At 49.9% G+C, this 21,702-nt stretch overlaps 1 protein-coding gene across 12 annotated transcripts in view; it reads right to left on the bottom strand.

Annotated features, from left to right (window-relative positions):
- EHMT1 (euchromatic histone lysine methyltransferase 1) overlaps positions 1 to 21,702 on the bottom strand; it is a 113,358-nt gene that overhangs the window by 48,770 nt on the left and 42,886 nt on the right. For 8 of the 12 annotated variants that reach the window (XM_065853573.2, XM_071817512.1, XM_065853576.2 and 5 more), the window contains one exon: positions 7,613 to 7,700. In XM_065853573.2, coding sequence (XP_065709645.2) covers positions 7,613 to 7,700 — 88 coding nt within the window. Of the gene's footprint in view, positions 1 to 7,612; positions 7,701 to 10,325; positions 10,349 to 12,889; positions 13,068 to 16,605; positions 16,702 to 20,345; positions 20,369 to 21,702 lie in introns of those variants that run through there. The other 4 variants (XM_071817513.1, XM_065853571.2, XM_065853577.2 and 1 more) reach the window with 4 other exon arrangements.

Below are 21,702 nucleotides of genomic sequence, written 5' to 3'. Positions count from 1 at the left end.
AAGGATGAACACCGGGGATGTGCAGAAAGGTTTCTGACACGACAAACTAGCAGCTCCCCAGGCAACCAGGAGCGATAACAATTCACCGGCACATCCAGTAAAACGATTGAATCAACCCGCTCTTAGGGATTCCTTGGATCATTTTCCTTCCGGGGGCCAGACAGTTATGAAAAGCATCCCAAGAAGTACCAGCAAAAGCTTTGTCAAAGCACGCAGGGCTGATTTACAACCACCTCAAATCAAAGCAATTTCCACCTCCAGTGTTGGGAAGGCCCTGGAGTCAAACGGGAGGACGCTCTGCAAACCAGGTGGGTACAGCAGCTCACCTCACGCTGCTCTTGAAGCCCAAAAACCCAATATCCTGAATGTCTCTGCTGACGCAAGGGTAAAGCACGAAGAGGAACCAAGATCCTCAGCACCAGATCCAACATCCCTGGTTAGAGGTTCCAAGCCAAGCTCTGCAAGGCTTGGCTGGTGTCCCCACACACACAGCTCACCGGGACAGCTCTGCCCAGAAAGCACCAAATTCCCTCTCTAGTTTGTGGCAACTGGGAGAAAAATCTCCCCCCCCTCAACTATTTGAGGGTCTACCCACCCCTTTCTTTTAATGCATTTATTCAGCCCATCTCCTTACCACTGGGTTGACCTGAAAGATCTACTTCAATCCAGATTTCCGCACAAGCAGCATTTGCAGATCTAATCTTCAAACCAATGCAGTCTAGTACCTGCAACCACCATTTTACTCTCCAAAATCCCCATTTTTTGGCGTTCATCTGGGATTTAAAGACAAACATTTATTGCACGGACCTGAAAGGCCCATTAGAACTGGTCTATACCACTCAATCCACCCTGACGCATGGCCAACGCTCAGTTCGGAGCAGGTTGGTCGGGGGTCTCCCAGACGCGATGCAGCACTCAGCTTGTTCCAGCCCTTACCAGCAATTACAACAGGGACAGTCCTGGTCCTGCCCTGCGTTTTCAAATGAAAGCCACAGATGCTGAGTACAAAGCATCTTACTGGAAAGGATCTTCCAACCCTGATGACAAGTGGTAACTCCTTCCTGGGGTTCAACGGGGGGCATTTTCCCTGAGGATTGCCCTGCACTAAGCCGTCCGTTCCCCTCAAACACGGGCAGCTCAGCCTGAAATTGTCTCCTACATGGGCTCTGCCAGCCCAGAGACTCCAAAACAACCTCCAAAACAACCTCCAAAACCTCCAAAAGGAGCGGAGCGGTGCTGGCTGGAGCACACACAGGAGGGTCGAGGTGCAAACCCCACCTCGGTCGGCTGGAATTGAGCACAACCCAAAGTCACCACCTCCATCTGCTGCCCCCTCACCACCCAGACCACCCCCTGTGCACTCTGATAAGCCACACAAGGGTTTGCTTCAGATACCAACGACTCCGGGAGAAGATAAAGTGCTATTTTTTTCACTGTTATTTAACTATTTGAAAAGTCTTGGGCAGAGGGAGCCAACAGCTACGCCCTCATTCTTTCAATCCTTGTTTCTCTTCCTGCATTTAATGCCTTTACAAGACTGTGCTGTGGTCATTTGAACAATTATTTCAACAAAGTCAGCGCCAGAAGAAAACAAAAATGGAGCTCCCTACCCAGAGATGGCGGTTTATAGCGCTCGGCAATAGGCACCTGGCCGAATGAAACCTTCAATATTTGTTGATTTAAATACCGCACACTCCCAGCAGAACAGTCAAATAACTTCAGTGGCTGACTATTAGATAAACTGAATAAACAGAGGGTAAGAATTGCTCTACCTGCCATGAAGGTAACCAAACCAAGGTAAATTAGAGCATTGCCCTAGGGGAAAGAATAACTGCGTTACTCCAGAAAACGTCACGGACTTGGCGAAAAATCCATGAGGCTAAAGTTAAAAATCCCACATACAGTTTTCCGCCACCCATATTCTTCAAAGTACAACCTGACTGACTGTGGAACTGCCATCAATCCCCTACAAACAGGCACCGGCTTCCAAATCTGTAGGACTTGAGGTCTGACACACCAAAGATATGAAATCCCGTTGTGTGTGAAGTCGCACGGAATTTGACAGCAGTTGTCGGGGGTGCGGTTCTGATTTAACGGGGTTCTGCACCCGCTCTGCCCTGCTCTCAATGACTGCAGACATCGCAGGGCGAAGCAAAGCCCTGTGGCTGCTTTTCACAACCAAAATACCTGGTCTGGTGATGGGAAAATAGGAGTTGGATCCCAGACTCGGCTCTGCCTCGATGCTCCGGCCTCGTGCAACAGGACACGTCCGCGAGTCTGACCGTGTTCACCGAGCCCCAGGTGCACGCTCACAAGCATTGCTGAATAGGCATAATTCAATAGATATTTACACTTTTGTTGAAATGTGGCCTATAGATGGGGACGGGAATGCAAACTAGAGACAGCAGGAACCTCACCATGGGGAAATACCAAATAAAACAGGTGACAGAAGCTCTTCGACAGCACCCGACAGCCAGAGAAACTCTTGCTCCTGACACAACCTTTTCATCTCACCTTTTTCATCACCAGAAAACAAAAGTTTCACTGCGAACCCCCTAAAATCTTGCTTTCGAGTACACCTCATGGCAAGACGTTTTCTTCTTGAAAATGCTGTTCCGCAGCTTTTCTGCTCTTGAGCTGCAAGTGAGTACAAATCGTATTCGCTTTTCTCTCCATTGGTCCTTAATCTACAACTATTCTTTCCTTAATTGAAAAAAATGAAAGGTAGAAAGACATCACCTATGTCCACAGCAGCGTAACCTCATTTATTAGAAACACCCCGTTGTTCTCAGACCTCCCTTCTGCATCCCCTATGCCACACGCAGCAATATGAACCTTGTCCCATTGACCACAACCTGTCTGCATCCCGACCCAAGCCTTTGGTATTACCTGATCCAGGCATTCAGTATTCATTTAAAATCCAGCAACGTCTAACATGGGGAATCTGCCCATGGGATTTATTCTCCCTTCTGCTGCCCGTTCTCCCAGGCAAGTGTCTGAAGTTGATACCAAGTCGAAACAAACCTGAGTAAAGGTCCATCTTCTGTGAGCTGGCTACATTTTAGTAATACAAGGAATTGAAGACCCAGAAAATTATGCTTGTGACTCCATGTGGCAAAAATAACCAGTAACATATTTAAATTAACGACTCATGGAGAGCGACGCAGAGCTCCCACCGCTCCACAGGCGGACCCTCCGCAGCCTTTCAGTCTCAAGCTTTTTCCTCAGTATCACAGTCATTCAAAATTGAATTAAAATTCCCATTAGGAGACCAGAATCTTAAGAAAAGAGGGGAAAAGCTAAGTCAGTCAAGATGAGGACAACTGATCTCATTTCAGGTGTCTAAAAGGCATCTCAAGCTCCACGGTGCCCCTAAGCCACCTTTGCAACCCACAGAGAGAAGACAACAGCTCAAAAACCATTTAAGACACCTATCTTTGGGTAAACTGATCACCACCTGGACATGTCTACCACGTGTAAGCAGTAATGAGCTGGACTAGTTCAGAATTAGAATGATAACTTCAAAACAAACCCCTAAATTAGGCAAAACTAAACCCACCCCTGCTCCCCCAGGCCTGACCCCGCAGGGCTGGTTCCTCTGCACTGCCTTGGCCTGGTGGGTTCCAGTCCTTCCAGTAGAGCCAGGTCTGGCTTTAGTCCTGCCCTGTAGCTCACAGAGCTCAGCTCAGCTTGCCAATACCTGTCTAACAGATGCAGGATGGTCCCTGCCAGCCACCCCAGACAGAGGGAACCGAATTGTCCCTGCGGAGACTGAAGAAGCCACCAGAAACTTTCCATGTGCAGGTAGCCAGATGATCAGCTCAAAATTCGGTCTGACAAAATCTTAACAGCAAATGCCCTATGTGGAACTTTTAAGCGTTTTTCTGATGGCCTCGGTGCTGAGCACCAGTAGGGTGGGTATTCTCCATCATTCTGAGTGTCCCAGCACAGCCACAGCAGCTCAGCCACAAGGGTTCAGCTGCTGCGAGAGAAGCATCGAACTCTGAACTAAGGGAAGACGGAGCTTAGATGAAAAGCTCAGGATTGTGAACAGCAGTACGAGTACTGCACATTTATATTTATATACACACACACATTTCGCAGATTTCTTACCTCAAGGGCTTTGCAGATCAGCTTTAAAACACCACAGATACCACATTTATTCAATACCCAACCATCCCGCTGGACAGAATTTTAAAAGCGAGAAATGCACCTGCTTATAGCCCTTGTGTTACGACAGTTCACCCCCTTTCGTCCTCAAAGCGAAAGTAAAATACATTGGAAAGCAGAGAGAAGCCCAGCTGACACAAAAGGATGACAAAGGGACAGGGGCTGAAACTACAGACTGGGGAGAACTGCTGGTTGGAGACCGTGTATCCATTGGAAAGCACCATTGAAGCCAAAAAATGGAGCATTTTGACGCTGAGAAGTGAAAAGAATTAAGTGTTTCAGGGCAAAGTTCCCCTCTGGGGTGAGTTATTGATGGCCTCATCTCCCCCCCACTCCCTTCTAAATCCATGAAGGTGGGTGATATCCACCCAAAAGCCACTGAATTTCCAAAACTCCAGTGCCACCCATCCCTGCACCCTGAAACACCATTGCAGTGCCACCGCTTCCAGCTCCCGTCACACACACCCAGAGTCGAAACTGGGAAAGGAAAAGCAAAGAAAAACCAAGAACAACTTCTCCTGTGAATGCTCAAACCTGAGATTACACAGGTCGGGTAAATGGGGTTCAGCATCTGGCTGTGAACACGGCCGTGACTCTCAGCAGTTTAACATCCTGTGGAAATCAATCTGTTCCTTTGCCATGGGACGGGGTGCACATCTGAACCACCTGAGCACCGCCTGGCTCTGCTCTCCTGGCTGTGACTCCCGGCAGGGGATTCCAGTGCTGAGGACAGCGAGGCGAGGAGATTATTCTGCTTCTCCTTTTAACACAGCCATCTCTGCACCTGGGAACGCTAAGGTTGGAAAGCAGCACTGTCCTCACCAGCACCAGCTTCCCATCTGCAGCAACAGGGAAAAAACTCACCAAAAAATAGACAAAAAAAAAGCCCCTCCAGGAATCTAAAACCCCAACGCTCTCTAAAAGCCCTTTAAGGTTTATTTGAGAGCAAAGTGACTGTGCATGTCTCATTCAGCACAGCTGCTCTTGTAAAACAGCTGCCTCAGGTGAAGTCTCAGGAACACGGAGGCTAATGGAGAACTAATGGAGAACTTCGTTATCGACTCCCCTTCCTGCTCCTTTGTGCTGGAACTTTCCATCTCTGGGGCTGGGGAATCAGAAAGGAGCGGTTTGCTTTGAAAGGTCAAGCGAGATGCAGCACAGAGAATAACTGAAATGACTTGCAATTCTTGCAAAGAAACCACTTTTTAATTAGTTTCTCTCTGAGTCAGACTAAAGACAATATGGCCCAGTAAAACACGAGAGGAACTCTTTTGCGCTCATCCCTGCCCCTTTCCCCTCCCTGTCAAAGGGAAAGATGGACCTGAACTCACACCCACATGTGGAACTGAACTGGAACATCTCCCCACAGCCCACACAGCACAGTCCCACCCACAGCTGTTCTTCTATCTGTATTGAGCAACGTTACACAGAAGGGGACAGTGAGCAACTTACAGTGGGCTTTACACAGGCTGGGACTCAGCCCCAGGATATTGAAGAGTACCAGGATCATCCTCTTCACTAAAAGGAAACGACTGTTCAAGCAACCTTAGAGAAATCTCAGACTTCAGGGTGCTTTTCCAGCCCTCATATCCCCTGCTCCACTCACCCCTGAGTGAGGAAACAGGGCTCAAACAAACTATCTCATGCAATCTTTAGATGTTTGCTGTAATGATTTCATGATCACGCAAAACTCAAAAATGTAAGTTCTTTGCCAACGCTAAACACTATTATTAACAGAATTTAGGGACGTTCATTCAGTTCCTATAATGATCACAGCTGGGTGATGAAGGTCAGTGAAGAACAACGCCCACAGCACAAGGACCATGCAAACCATTGTCTTTTACACGCGTGGTATGTTTGGGAAGAGCAGGACACAGTTTGAACGCTACCACAAGAATGGAGACTATGCAGTTCACGTTTTAGGACCCTTCTTTCCCCAGTAACAGAACTGGACAACAAGCTGGAGCGGTTGGGAGCTGAGCACCCCATGAAGCCTCCACACTGCACAGGGAAGGGTCTCGGCTTCCTTCAGACACGCAGCACTCAAGTCAAAATCAGGCAAGACATCCAAGATGCAGAAATCATAGAACCATTTTGGTTGGAAGAGACCCTCAAGGTCATTGAATCCAACCACAACCTAAATCTTGCTCTAACCCATGTCCCTGAGAACCTCATCTCTGTCTGTCCAACCCCTCCAGGGATGGTGACTCCACTGCTACCCTGGGCAGCCTGTTCCAATGCTTCACAACCCTTCTGGGGAAGAAATGTTTCCTAATCTGAACCTTCCCTGGCTCAACTCTCTCTCTCACCACCCTCCTCCTGGATTTTTACCTCCACAGACTCTTGACACTTACCTTAAGACCAACCCAGCACTAAATAAACCAGCTCTACAGTCCTGAGCCCAGCAACAAGGGATCAAAGTGAGAGTCTCCTCCCAGCGGCACCTCAGACACCGTCCCTGCTCTGCCCAGACCAGAGGTCCATACACCACCCCTGCCAGCAGCAGCGCTCACGTGCCCCCGGTTAATGTGCAAGCACTGTGGCCACATCTAACACAGCACTCCGTATTTCGCCTGTTCTGAGCTTTACTTTCTAACCAGAGCAGCTTGACGAAACATTATGCTGGACAGAAGAGAAAGAAAAGCAATGCTGTACTCACACACATCTGAATTAAGTCCAAAGTTTTGTTTCTAGCTAACACTAGGTATTTTGATGGAGCCAGTTCAGTGCTTTTCTAATGCTCTATAATGGAGAGGAGAACAAAAATACAGCAAATCCCTACAGAGCTACGGAAGTAGCTAGTCAAGGAATAATAAAGCCATGGAAAAAAAGGAGGGGAGTGGTGAGATAAAGGGCAGTGGGGTTTTTCCTAATTCTACCGGCACATTTATTAAACCTTCAGATTTGTGTGCATGCAACTCACAGACAACCACGCAGGAAAGACTTGAAAGCACCACGTGCTGCATCCTGCCAAGTAAAAGCAAGCAGAACCGACAGAGAAGCCACAAGGCAAGCCCACAACAGCGCGAGGTGTGGGGTGTCTCACCCCAGCGGCCGGCCCGCAGCCATCGGTGCCTGCTCTGGAGCAAGAGAAACCCACAGGAAAGCAGAAAGGTAACTTTACTAGAGGGAGGAAAAGGGCTCCGGGTCATCACGTGGTGGGGATCAGAGTTCAGTCAGACCCAGTCACACACAGGCAGTTCAAAGCGACTTCTTTGCACTTCGCAGCCACACCAAAGCAGAAGTGAAAATTAGATCTCTGTTCTCTGGCAGGTGGCAATGGATGGACTGAAAACCAAATCTGCATCTTCTGGGGAAGAGCCCTGCTGAGAATAAACACAGGCGGCGAACGGAGCCGCTCTGCTCATGGGAGCACACCTGAGACCCTCAGGGGACACAGCCCATCTCCAAACCCCAGTTGCGCTCCCATCCAGGTGCTCACCTTCCTCTTTGTTGTTGGTGATATCTTTCAGCAGCTCCGTCTTCATGCAGGCGTCCTTCCTTGGCTCTCCCTTACTCAGCACTGCTCGCTAGGGGTGGGGAAGAGAAACGCCACAGTTTAGCTCAATGCTCATGCACATGTTGCATTTAAAACAAGAGACAATCAAGGACACATCCTGTTTACATCTCAGGCAAACCTCTTTCTGCAAAATAACGCTGCCAGGAAACTGCTGCCCAGGAGCTGGTCAAAGATAAAGAGCAGCAAGGGTTGGCCCAGCCGAGGGGCTTCAACCTGTGCCCATCTTGGGTTGAGATGTAGCCAGACAAGAATTTCCAAGCGCAACGTGTTTGGGAATCCAGCTGAGGGTGTCCAAACAGGTTAAAATGGTCACGAAAGTCAAGTGGAGGAGGTGACCCCTGTTCCCCCAAAACTTTGTTGGTTTTGGGTGAGGAGAGGTAGATCTATCAAACTGTTCATTACACATCATTTAGCAACGTTTACAGCCCAAAAATGCTTTTGGTGTTGTTTTTTTTGTAGTTCGTTCAAATGTAACTTACAAAATGCAAACCATCAGTGCGCGACAGCCAACGCATCATCCATAACACCCCTGTTTATTAAAGTTAATGAGCTCTATTTTTAGTTCTATAGAAAGTAATGTTTCTTTTCCCTTTTTTTAAAAAGGGAACACCTGCTCATCTCCTCTGCCTTTCACACGCCTGGAGTCACATTGCTACATCAGCTTTGCAGCCTTCATAACTTCTCTTCCTCTTTTTTGTTTGAAGTGGCAAGACACAAAAAAAAACCCCAAATGCTACTAAAGCAAAAAGGTATTAAAAGAACACAAACACACACAAGGGAAGGGGTCCTTTGACACAGCTCTATGTTTCAGGAGCCTCGCAAAGCTGCTGTGTGATCATGGAAAGAGTGATGTCCATGTCCAAGGCCGGGCCGGGTGAAGGGTTCAGCGCACACCGCCCGTGTGGCAGGAGAAGAATAAGCCCAGGTCAAACCAGCTGTTGTGGGGCAGCACGGAGGGCAGATCGCGCCTGCGGCCACACGGTTCACCCGCTTTAAAGCACACTGAGCGATAAAGAGAAAAAACAACCTGCCCATGTCCCGTAAAGCAAGCGAAAGAGATAAGACACACACACAGAGCTTGGTGTATCAGCTCCAAAACCATTCCCAGCACCTCGCCCTGCCCCACATCGGTGTCTCCCCAAGGCTGGCAGGGGAGATGAGGTTGGGTGTTGCTGTCTCCAGCCACCCCATCGTTTTTGTGTCCACGTGAGCTCAGCTGCAACGCAGGTATCGCAGCACGGGGTCTTCACCCCGATCTCAGCAGCCCCTGCACCTCGATGCCATCGCCGTCTGCAGAGCCGCTCACAGCTGATGGGACCGAGGGAACAAGGGACAGTGGCTGGGAAAGCCCCCACCACCGGCCAAACCTGCCCGCACGCAGCACCCCCAAGGATTGCTCCTCTGGCCCTGAGCAAACACCAAACACGGCCACATCTGGATGCTCTCAGCAAGGGGAACTCGCGTCCCGAGCGCACCGCCTGCAGATCTGCAGACACACACCAAAAAGCAAGCCAAAAGTGTTCGAAACCTCAGCTCAGCCAACCCATCAGGTGGCCTGAAACAGAACATACCTCCAGCAGACACTGGCCAACAGCTTCCAGCAAGAAGCGATCATCAAAACACACCCTGAGGTTTGAACACAGATCAGCTTTTCTTTTTCACTTATTTGCTAAGCCAATAATATATATCCTTGCTGCAAACATCTGCTTGTAAACCCTACCTCTCCTCTACCCAGACTTCTTGTAAACTGGGAATAACTTCATTTTTCTCATGGACTTCCCCTGTTGAAAGTCTGATGCAAAGAGAAGTGCAGGGAGCCGGGGCTCCAGCGCAGCCCCACGGCTGCCACCATGGGAAGGGACCCCCCAGCCCTCACCACAGACACCAAGAGAACAGAAAGAGGCTCAGTCTAACAGGGACTATTGTTTGCCCAACTTGTGTTGCAACAAGGAAAGGCCTTGGTATTCCTGCTATTAATCTAACACACTGGAAGCCTCAGGATTTTCAGCAGGTCATTTTCACCCATTCAGTTCTCAGGTTCTCTCTAAAAAGAAGCAGCAACCCCACTCCATAAACCACCAGGGCTCTCCCTGCCACGGACAAGAAGTCACTGTAGGAACTCTGGAGTCAATCAGATCAATCAAGATCAATCAGGACCCTCCCTCCTCGCTGCAATTAGCAGGAGCTTGGGGCAAGTAGAATTTCCAATGCCAAGAGAGGCCGGAGAGAAACTATCGCCTTCTTCCTGTGAGATAACACAAAGCTGGGTGCTAAGACAAGACTAACAGAGGTGGCACTTGACGGGCTCTCCTGGTCCCTATCTCAGAGCCACATCCCTCGCTAGCAGCAGCGGCGGGTTTACAACTTCCATGCCTTGCTCTGCAACAAAAACTCAGCATCAAGGGATAAAATTAAATATTTAAAAAGAAAACCAAACCACCACAACAACAAATAAACTGTGGATTTTGATCAAAAGGAAGCTACAGGAAACCCCAGTGAAGCGCTCAAAGCCTCTTCCCCCCACCTTGCTCCATCACCACCCGGCACCCACGGGCACCCACCGCTGCCCATTCATTCCCACCAGCCCACGGCTCCACCCGGCCAACTCCAGCAACTCCACCGCAAGTGTCAATACCTCCATTTTTTGTGTGTGTGTGTTGGGTTTTGTTTGGGTTTGGTTCCCCCCCCCCCCCCCCTTCAATTCAGAGCAAACTTCCCTCTGCTCACACTGCCCATGCCCCCATCCCTCGGCTCCCGATTGGCAGGGAAATCCTATACCCACCCTCCCCGCCGAGAAATGTCTGCTCTTGCAGCAGTCCCAACAAAAGCCAACTGCCAAGCACAGCCCGCTTCACAATAAAAGTCTCACTCCCTCCATGTCTTTTTGCTCCTTCCCCCCTTTCCCGCAGCTCATCCGCCTCCATTCCCTCTGATTATTAACCTTCCGGGGCTGGAGAGCCTCCATAAAGAGCGCACACCACCAGCTACGAAGCGTTATCCCCCTCTCCCCTTTTATTTTTGTTAGCTTTCAAGGAGAAGGCAAATATTATTGCATCTTAAAGGCTGATTAGGTCTTTGAAAGGGCTTTAAGAGCCATGAGGATCCAAGCAGAGGAGCTGATGCTGGTTTAGTTTACAAGAAAACAGGCTTCGTCTCCTCTGTGAGGTCTTTGGAGGGGATGGAAGACGGGTCAGATCAGCCAAGGAAAAGCTCTGCAGCGTTTCCAAGCAGACGACAACCAGAAACTACAGTGGTGTCTTTAAAACAAAACAAAACAAAAAACAGAAAAGAGCAAAGCTGAGAAACACAGAAAGAGCTTTCTGAGCCTCCTCCTTGGCATTTTCATCAGCCATCCGGGTGCCCTTTGCAAAGGTCCAAACGAGGTTTTATAGGCAGCGACATACATGCACAGCAAAACTCCAACATATTGCAGCTTACCAAGCCCAAGAGACCCGCAGTTACATCATGACCAGAGCTCTCTGCAGGCAGGAGCGGAGGGTGATGTGCTAAGATGTCTACCTTCAACAGGGTCTTTTTCTTTTTTTTTTTTGTCTTAAAAAAATCAACCGTCAAGGAAGCCAAGGCTCTGCAGCAGCGTTATTCTCATCGAGCCATGCAGCTCCAGCAGGTTGATCTCAGGGAGGGCTGGGAGCAGGAGCACCCCTCCAAAACTCACTCTTTTCCTCCCTTTTTCTCCTTTAAAGAAAAAGGGCAAACCACAACCCAAACCAACTTGCTCATAATAACCTTTGCCTTAAAGAGAAGACAAACATCTTGTAGTTAATTATATAGGAAGTAATCATTAAGAAAATGCTTGTAGAAGGAGAGCGTTTCTTTAGGAGGCGCGCGAAGGCTGCTCGTCTCAGATCCTGCTGTGCACGGGCAAGGTCTGGGATCGCTGCTGGTGGGGCCGCTGACCACGGGCCTGTCATTAGGAGCAGCAGAAGTGTTTGATCTGGAGAAGGAAGGAGACGTAACCACCAGCGTACCTGGCCTACAAAGCAGCCACCAGTCTCAAAGCTCCTCTTTTTCCAGGCTAAGGCCACTTCCTTATAAGCCTCGTGCGATCATGTGAACGTGGAATTTTATCTGCAGCTCACAACAAGCACTGCCCTCAGCCTGAAGTTTGTCCCCAAATCAAATTCTTTGCAGTTCTTTTGTCTCCTGCATTCCATTCATCCGGACTCTTCCTAAAAGAAAAGAACTGTTTCCTTCTCTACCCCCATGTCCTCTCTCCTATTCCGGCCGCACAAATGAGCTCCCGACACAGGGGGAAGGGTAGAAATGAGGCGCAAGTCCCTGCACGCAATGGCTGGGAACAAGGAGACACGTGCATGAAACACAACAGGACAAAGTGGCTCCTCGTAAGACAACGCGGTCCACAATGGCGCGCAGGCTTCAGGCGAGGGGGGGTTTGCAGGGCCCGTGTCCCTTCTGTAAAGGGGAGACCCATCTATCAGACAGCATGGACACAGCTACGCTTCCTACCAGTGCCACGCTGGGAAGCATCGTACCCATCTTAGCTGTGTCCCAGTAGAGTTAAAGCCAGTGCAACTGGTATGTGCAGGTGAGTGTAAATGCAGAGCAGACAAAGGCATCTCCTCCTTCCACGGGCTGAGGTTAGCAAGGAGCACAGCTGCTGCACGCCTTCTGCTAGCGCCCAGGAGGGGAGGGGGGGAAGAAAACCCTAAAAATGGACACCAGGATTCATCGCTACCTCTAGCAAAAGCAAACCAGCCATTTCAGAAACACCCAGCCCCCAGGAAGGCTCAGCCAGGTAGCACCAAGAAGAACCTAAACCAAGCAAGATGCAGCAGCCCAGTGGGGCTGGGAGGCAGCTCACCCCCATGGACAGGGGCACCTCTTCAGCCTCTGCACTCCTCTTCCTCCCTCCCCCAAACCATCGCAGCTCCCTCTCCCCCTGCCCACCCCGAGAGCACCCACAGAAGGGCTCATGGGGGTGATGGAGGAGGGAAAAGCCCCAGCATGGGCTTCCCTGGAGGACCTGGCCCTGCTGCCCACACCACCTCCGCCTGGTCACCTCCAGCCATCGAGACACCAGCAGCAAGACAGCGACGCCTGCGAGCCAGAAAAGCCATCGGGGAGAAGGGGGGAAAAATAAAAAAGACAAAAAAAATTAATACCAACACAACTTGCACCCTCGGGCCTGTCCCTCTAAGAACTACAGCAGAACCTCACCAAGGCTTTACTCTCCTGGAGGGTGAGAAAGCGACACAGCGCTGCCCAGCACCCGAAGTCCAAGGCTGGGAGATCCTCACACCCTCTCCTCCATGGCCTACGGGCTTCGTCCCTGCCGTGGGGCCTTTTTTTTCTGCTCTGTCATTAAGAGTGGAGCCTGGTCTTTTCCTTCCATCCCAAGAATTGCAGGGAATTAGATCATCTTCCCCGGCTCACCTCCCCCTGCAGGCAGCTCCCGAGCATGCTCAGCGCGGCCCGGCTGCCATTTCATAACGGCATTGTTTACAGACACACACTGACCTGCCATTTTTTGACAGGAGCAGAAGGGAGACGGCGTTTGCCACCCCGACCGCACACGGCCCCCTCAGCCCCCCATCGTAAAAATCCGCTCTGGAGAAGGCAAATATGGCAAGAGAGCGGAAAGTAGCAAGCTGTGGGTTTGTGGTGGTAGTTTTGTCCGTGGGTTTTTTGTTGTTGTTGTGTTTTTAGATTTTTTTGCCTTTTCCTTCCTTGGTTTAGGTCAAAATCCACCTGCTTTGGAGGGACAAGTTAACCCCTCTGGGGGCTGGGAGGATGTGGGGAGGTCTCGCAGAGCTGGATGCAAAACGCCAGCCATGATTTTTAGCTTCTTTGAATCACAACCGTGCTTCGATGTCACCTAAAAATATAATACCCAGCCCAGTCTGCCATCCTCCGTCAAGCCTTCCTCTGTGAGAGAAAGGCTTGGAAAGATGGTATTTCCCGTGAATAAACAAGTTGGCTTTGTCCCAGCACATACAGTTTTCCCCTTTAAATGCAAACCAGAGTATTTTTGCAGGCACACAGGAAAACGAGGAGAGGAGGAGGAGAAAAGTTCCCCATTTAACACCAAGAGCTCCTTGCAAGGTCGCTCGGAGCCCCTCTCTGTTCCTGTGCTCTCTGTTCCCGTCCGTGCTGATGATACTTTACAGGTGAAAGCAGCTCCGACTTAGGACGGAGAGAAAATGCCAGAAGAGCTGGAGGTTTCCTCACCCTTGGAACAAGGACAAGTTGTGAAAAGCTCCTTTTGCAAGAGGCGCCGCGCTGCTCTGACACAGCATGGCAGCGGTGCGCACCAGATCTTCTTAACCCCCACCACATACATCCACCAGCCTTCCCCCTCCTGATGGGACTGAAGGAGAAGGATAAATACATCACCTGGTTTGGGAGAAGCGAGCTGTTACGTTGGATCCCAGAATTATTTTGTTTCAAGCTTGCTCCACCTTTTTTCCCCCTCTAATATTTTTAAGGACACTTTCCAATCATTTTGTGCAGGATGTGAGCTCCTGACTACTGCAAATCCTCCTCTGCCCCCCTCCAGGACCAATGCCACCACACAGCAATGCCAGACGTTTTCTTCTCCACCCAACAGACCACAGAGCTCACACGGGCACAGGGAAGGGACAGATCCCACAGGACCCAGGGACACACGAGGGGACATCCCTCTGCAGAGAGGAGGTGGTGTCAAAACTCTTCAAATTTACAGCAAAGCCAAAGAGAACCGGCTGAAAAATGGTAGTTAAGGGTTATAAATTCATGGTTCGCTTCCAGATTACCGACACGACATGTCACCGCAGAACATATGGTCCTCCGAGCCTGGCGAGCGGGGAGAGCGCTGCCAGAGCCCCGAGCCTTGCGGCTGAACCAAAGGCGAGGTAGATCTCCCACTGCTCGATTCCTCGACTGCTCCCGGCTCCGGGAAGGGGAAGGAAAAACTCCAGGGAAAAGCAGCAAAAAGACAACCAAGAGGAGCAGCAGGAATCAAATCATCCTCCCCCCTGCAACCAGTTGGCCAGGGGGGTGAAGTTCCTTAAAACTCCTTGTTTACCTGAATAAAATAGCTCCCTGCCATTTGCACGTGATGCTCTTTTGTTGGGAGGTGGCACCGCGAGGAGAGGTCAGGGAGCTTGGCAGGAGCCCCAGGACGACCACCAGGTCCTGGGCCTGACCCTGCCCACCGCTGCCAGGCCCGGGCTTTGCTACCTGGGGCAGATCAGCACAAAAATACACCCCACATGCGCTGCAGAGTCCAGTTCTGTCCAAACGTGTTCCTGGGGAGAGGGGAAGAGCTTGTGCTGGCGTTTAAAAGTCACTTAAATACGTGAAGGGGAAAAAAAACCCAAGACCCCAGCGTGGGGCTCTTAACCGTTGCTGGAAAGCAGCACCAAGCCCAGACCTCCCGTTTCTCTCTCCTCTCCAAAGTAGGTCAGGCTTTTCAGCGTCTCTCTGCAGATGCTTTCAAAGGACATCGGCCGGCAGGGACGGAGCACTGGGTGTTTCGGGACGGAGCACTGGGTGTTTCGGGCCGGCTGTCACGCCGCTGTCATCGTGGTCACCACCACACAGGAGCACACGTTGCACACCTCGGTGGTGTTTTTGGTTGTTTGCTTTCTCAGCCTTCACTAAACCCAAGCCAAACTGTTTCTTTTCCCCTGGATGGGAGCCCATCGGGCAGCACGTCAAGGCCTCTGCTCTTCACTGTTAAAAAGAAATCTTGTTTCTCTCCTTGTGACTTCTTCTGATGCCTTTTCCTTAGCACACATCTTCTAGATGACAAATAATGAGCGCATTTATAGTCCAGCGGAGACACAAGAGATATTTAGATGAGGTATCGCAGGTCGTCCTGTAAGCTTTAAATCTTTTAGATGCCATCCTCACGTCTCACTCCTCCATGGAAAATTCAATATTGAGTCTGCATGGCAGCTTCAGGGGTCTTCTTGATGCCCAGCAAGCTCAGGCCAATGGATGCCCAGACAAAACACAGCTCTGGGACCTCCAGCATCTGTCCCAAGTCCCACCGGGTCTGTGGCAGCCAACAGAGCTGTTTGCATGGCACAGAGAGCATGGCAGGGCCAGGGGTCTGGATTTTAGGCAACTTTTTAAAATAAGCTGCAGAGATGGGCCTCCTGCCATGAAATCAACCACAGATGTTTTGTTTTAATCAGCAGCTCCCTTGGATTGCAAGCTACTATTAGAAAAAAATAAAAGAAAGAAGAGAGAGGAGAGGAAGCCACCCCAAAATAAAAAGGATTGTTTCATCCTTGTAAAAGGTTTGCTCTTGTCTCCGCCCAAGGAAGTGAGCGGCAGGCTCGCTCCATACAAGCAGGGGCTGTCAGAGGTGAGCTGGCAAGGAGGTGCCATGTGGCCACAGGCCCTCTGCTCCCCTTGGGGAGTTCAGTCTTCAAGCAGCTCGGACAGCCCAGGGTTTGCTCTTGGTGCTCGCGAGAGCTGCAAGCAGGGAGGGCTCCTGGGAGGAGCACATCTTCCAGAAACTTCACACTTTAAAACATTTTAAAAATAAAAGCACCCAAAAAGAAAATAATAATAAAAAAAAAAGGCGGGCAAAACAAACAATAAAACCCCTACAAGCCCCAGTCCAATCCCCAAACAAGCCTCCCCAGCCCAGAAGACAAACACAAGGCCACCCAGCCACGAGGAAACAAAGCCCAAGCTGTCCCGGCGCCAGGTGAGGTCGGACACCCAGGTCCCTGCGAGCCCATGGCCCAGCACGAGGTGACAGCGACCCCAGACCCCAGCACAGCCCGCGCACAGGGCGGCAAAATCATGTACATGGAAACAAACAAATAAATAACCCCCGGCCATGACTCCCCGAACCTTCTTCCTCCTCTCCCAGGCCTCTCCTCCCCTGCGGGCAGGGCCGGCGGGGAGCGGGGCACGGGAGGTGGACCCTGCCATACCTGCAGACATCTGTTGTCTTCTTCTGGTGAAGACTCAAAGAGTTGCATATTCCAGATCCTCATGAGCAGTGATTCAGTTTCTGCTCATGTGATAAAAGCTCCCTCTACAGAGTGAGCATGCCCAGAGGAGACCATTTCACTGCTCCCTCCAAGCTGCAGCCATTTCACAGAGAACCTGCCGGCTCCAGGGCGTCCATTGGAGCGCGATTATCCCGGGCATCCCAGGGACACCCCGGTAATGCAGATCATCTGTCACCTCTCTGACAGGGTGCCAGGCCTCAAAACCTGAGCGCTGGCCTGAAATCAAACAAAAGCCTTTAAAACCATAGAGCGAGGTGTTCTGTCTCGGTGGCCTTCAAGAGTAGCCCTTGCCCGCAGGAAAAGGAGAGGCAGGAGGGACAGGGAGGGATGCTGTGGCTTGGGGACACTCCTGGGATGATTCTGTTCTGCTTAATAAAGCGGCCGACCTCCCAGCGCTGGGATGAAGGCACACGGGTTAAACTGGTTCAGTGTGCAGTGCCCAACTGCAAGTGCATTTGAGATCTGATCTGCTGAGCTGAAGGGGAGCTACTTCTCCTTAAAAAGACAAGCTGACCTGGTGCAACCAACCTCAAAAGGGTGTTGCAGTCATTAGAAAGAGGGGAGGGGAAAATGTAATGAGGGGGGAAAGCCCTGAAGAAGTGCTAGTGCACTACTAGGTGCAGCTCTGAGCTCAGCCGATGTCAAACCATATGATACAGCTGGCCCAGGCAGCGAGATAAAAGAAGAAAGTTTAGCTTCAAAATAAAAGTAGTTTGTCCTTGTTCCACTTGACAATTAAGCATAAACTCTTGGCAATCTTTGTATCTGCTCAAGCTCCCAGTCAAACTGCCAGAGCAAGTTGTGGGAACATCTGTGAGCAGAGCTGGGCTGGAAGGGATTCAAGCCCAGGATGGGTTTGCTGGAGGCAGGAGCTGCTGGGGGTGTCAGCGGAACCAGGAGCCCCGAGAACAGCCCGGAAGGAAGAGGAAACTCAGACATGGGCTGGGGCACCACCCGCCTGGCCTTGGCCAAAGGAAAAGGAGTTTTCAAATAAATAAGAGCACTGAAGATAGACCTCTGTAAAAGTAGGAATTAAAATGAAGAGGTGCTGAGTGTAATGTGTTGCATTGCCGGGGGGGCAGGGAGCAGCCTCGGCTGTAGGGAGGAAAAAAGAAGTCACCAAAATCCATAGCAAGGTTTTCAAACCCCAAGGATTTTGTCTGCCTTCCACCTTCCCCCCAAAGCAGACATGGCGAATTCAGGCCTTTAGCACAAAACCGAAGCCCGGCCCCTCCGCACTGTCCTGCCACTGCCGTACTGCACACGGGAACATCAACAAGCCACGTCTCCTGCGGCCCAAGCAGCTATTTCACCTCATTGGCAAAGCAGCCCCAGAGAAAGCAGCAGAAGAGCCCGTCACAGATGAGCTGTGAGGATGGTATTTGTCTCTCCCCACTCTGGAGAAGTTTCACTACTAAACAGTTAAAACACAGAAGGCTAAATCGAGATGACTGAAATTCATAGGAAAGGAATATTTGAGGTGACAGCATAAAGCAAGGATCTCTCTTTCACTCCCTGGGTTTTTTGTTTGATGCAAATCTTAAGTTTTAATAAACACAAAATGAGATTTTCCTGGCCTTTCCATCACTCGCCGAGAGGTACAGAGGTAACTCATTTAAGACAAACTCGAAAATCCCCAAACAAAAGCAACACAAACCGACTACACAGACAGAAGTTGTATTATCCACCGCATCAAAAGATTACTGTAGTTCAAACCAAAGATGGCTTTAAAACAGCTGATGCGCTGCCCTTCCTTGCAGCATGAAATCACCTGGCTTTCATTAAAAACACAGCAACACAGACATTAACCAACCCAGTGTCAATGAACTGCAGTCAACATCCCCTTTCGGAGATAAAATGAGGAGGGAGAACCAGGCGGCCCCAGAAGGGCAGCGCTCCCCACTGCACCGCAGCTCTGGACGCGTTCTTACTGCCCAGGTTAAACACACACTGAGAGCAGGAGCTACCAGAGATGCTGCTCACATCTCACACTCACCCCAGAAAGCGCTGTTTAAAATAAATACATTAACAACTAAATAAATAAGCAGAGCTGATCACGCTATTGCAGATGCTTCAACAACCAACACAAGCCAAGTGATCAACCAGCATCATACCAGCATCTGTGCAGCACCATCTTCACAGGGGATGCTTGGGCGCTGATTAATAAGACCTTAAATTCATGCTGTCTAAAAGAGAAAGAAGCTTCCGGACTCCTCACTACCACCCCTGTTGTCCCTCCTGCCCCAGGACCCCCACATCCCCCATTTTGCAGAGGCTGGTTAAAGACCCATCTCCAGGTGCAGCCCATGATCACATCTAATGATGCAGGATAAGAACAAGCCCATGCCCCATGAAGCTTTCCCCTTAAATCAACCTTAAATTAACCCCATCAAGCCAGTACGAGACAGCAGAGCACCCCAATTTTCAAAACATCTTCCACCAGGAACCATCAAACTACCAGATATTTTTATTCCGGGGCTTTCTGGCCTCCATTCTACCACTCAAGGCTCAAATATCCCTTTCAGAAATCTCGCGTTTTCAGGAGGAAGGCAGCAGCACAACCACCTCCCTTCACAAAGGACACCGGGCTCCTTAGGGCTTGTGCTAAATTACCCCATTACACACGGCATTTTCACAGCTCCCTGGCAGAGGAAGCACAAGTGGGAAGCAAGGGGAGATTTTCCTTTCTATAGGAAGAACAGTATTTAGCTCTACAAAATACAGGGGGTTTTCCTTATTTGCATCGCGCTCCTCTTCTTCCAGACCCTCCAGCTGCTCAAATCTGAACCTCCTTTTCAGCCAAAAATCACCAGAAGCTGAAGGGACTTTTGATATAATATGAGCATTTCTGCTGGAATCCTGATTTTGCTTCTGCTCCCCAGCTCCTCCACAAGCTGTTGAAATGCCTCCTTCCCTCCGCGGTCATTACGTATGACATTTATTAACCAGAATGCCCATTCCCAGGACACACGGAGCATCCTCAGCATCCTCCGAGGGAGCCCAAATGTCCCCCCAGGCTCGGGGAGCTGGAAGGAGCAGCAGTCATTAATGCATGCTTCTGGGATCACAGCTTGCTTCACCTTTCAAAACCTGGTTGTTTTTTCCCCCAAGAGTTTCCAAGCCATCTCCCTCCCCCTCTTTCCCCAGCAAAGTTGAAAACTGCTTTTAGTTAACAGGAAACATGAAACGTTCCCTGGGACCCTTGACTGAAGACATCACACACAACAGGGAGAAAACAAAAAGCAACCACCAAAAAAATAGAATTAAAAAAGAAATGCTGTTGCAACAGCTGTTGAGATGTAAGCTCTCTGGGAGATGCTGCTATGTTTTGATAAGAATATGCGTTGAGTATTTCATTTACAGGGCAATCCTAGAACTTTATTTAGAAGCATATTGGCCAGACAGCTGCAATTTAGAACATACTGTATTCCTAACAGCTCCCATTTATAAACTCCTTCAGCTTTAACGTAGAGTAACCACGGCTCCTTCTGTTTTGGAAATCTAAAACCACCGTTTCTCCCCTTCATTCAGCTATCGCATAGCGAGAGCTTCTACCGTACAAACACAGCCTGGCTCGAGAAGGGTCCGAAATGCAGCATTCCCCTCGCACATCCCATCTCAGCAACAGCAAGCAAGCTCATTGCTTTAACCACACTCACCGTTTGCTCCACAGACAAACGTTTTATTGTGTTATTTGGGGGACGGGAGCTGGGGTGGCAAGCAGAGCCATGTCAGCACAAAGCCATCCTGCTTATTCGACGTCTTCTGCCAGCAGAGCCGGCTGGAAAAATGGCTGCGCACGTTCCATCTGGCTCCTGCTGCAAGAATGTGCTGCGGCGCCGGAGCCGGGGCGTAGATCCTGCCCTGAGCCTCACGTGTTCAACGTGGCCCTGTTCTTTGACCTCACACCTGTATTTAGTTCTTGTTTTAAAAAAGGATTAGGGCATTCACGTGAAAATAAGTTCTTCACTGGAGGAGAATCAGTGCTTCATGGTGCTTTTCTGTCTCTCCCCAAATCATGAACTCGCCTATGAAATATCGCAGTTGATGGCTCTGCGAGCAATTCCGCTGACATAAATTTCCACAAGGAACAGAAGGGGCAGATGAACTCTAAAAAAGCTCCTGCCTTCATGCAAATATCAGTAGAATGGAGAAATAAAGCATGCATGATGTGTATACGGAATTGGCTCTGAAGAGGCTGCTTTTCAGCAACTGCCATAAGGTGGCAGTGGGTCTTTAAGGCTACCTTACACCTTTCACACAAGCACAATAGGAAATTATCACACGAGGGGTGTTCCAGAATCTGAAACTGTTTTGGACAAATTTCCTCATCAGGGAGCCAGACCATACATGAGAACTTGGGGCTGAGATCACCTCAACGCCACAGTCCTACAAGGAGAAAAAGCAACCAGGACAAAAGCTGAAAAAGCTGCAAACACGGCCGCCATCTGAGCCAAAGAAAATCAAAACCTTCCCTTCCAGTGTGCGATTACAATGCCGTTTATTTTACAGAAACGCTTTTCTTTGTGCATTCATCCAACCATAAACAAGGCAGTGTCCATTAGAGTAAGACAAGTTCTGCGTGGCCAGCGGGCTGGGGCTCCAGCCTTCGGTGCAGGGACTGGAAAAGCAACACCAGGGAGCAAACTGGTCACCAACCCCGTGCAGGGCTGACACACCAAACCGGCTCACAAAACGCTGGGGAAGCAAGAAATGCAGAGTTGGGCAATAAATAGACAAGTTGCTTTAGGTAATAAAGTGACTCATCATGCAGACTTGACCCAACAGTGTGACAGAGCAATAGAATAAAAATCTGTTTTCCTCTTCACCAACCACCCCCTGAACTGCACTGTGAAAAGCAGCCGGAGTTGCCCTAAGAAAGAGCCGGTCTACCTTCCTGCACGCAGGCTAAAGATAGACCGTGATCACAGAGATTTCTGTTCATAAACACGATAACTAAGTAATACCAACCTATTCGCAATGCCCTAAGTTAGAGCAAACCTCCTGCCTTACCTT

This window comes from Patagioenas fasciata, chromosome 20 (assembly GCF_037038585.1).
Source record: "Patagioenas fasciata isolate bPatFas1 chromosome 20, bPatFas1.hap1, whole genome shotgun sequence".
NCBI classification, from domain to species: Eukaryota; Metazoa; Chordata; class Aves; order Columbiformes; family Columbidae; genus Patagioenas; species Patagioenas fasciata.
The sequence above is the reverse complement of the archived record's forward strand: the minus strand, read 5'-3'. Positions and strand labels throughout refer to the sequence as shown.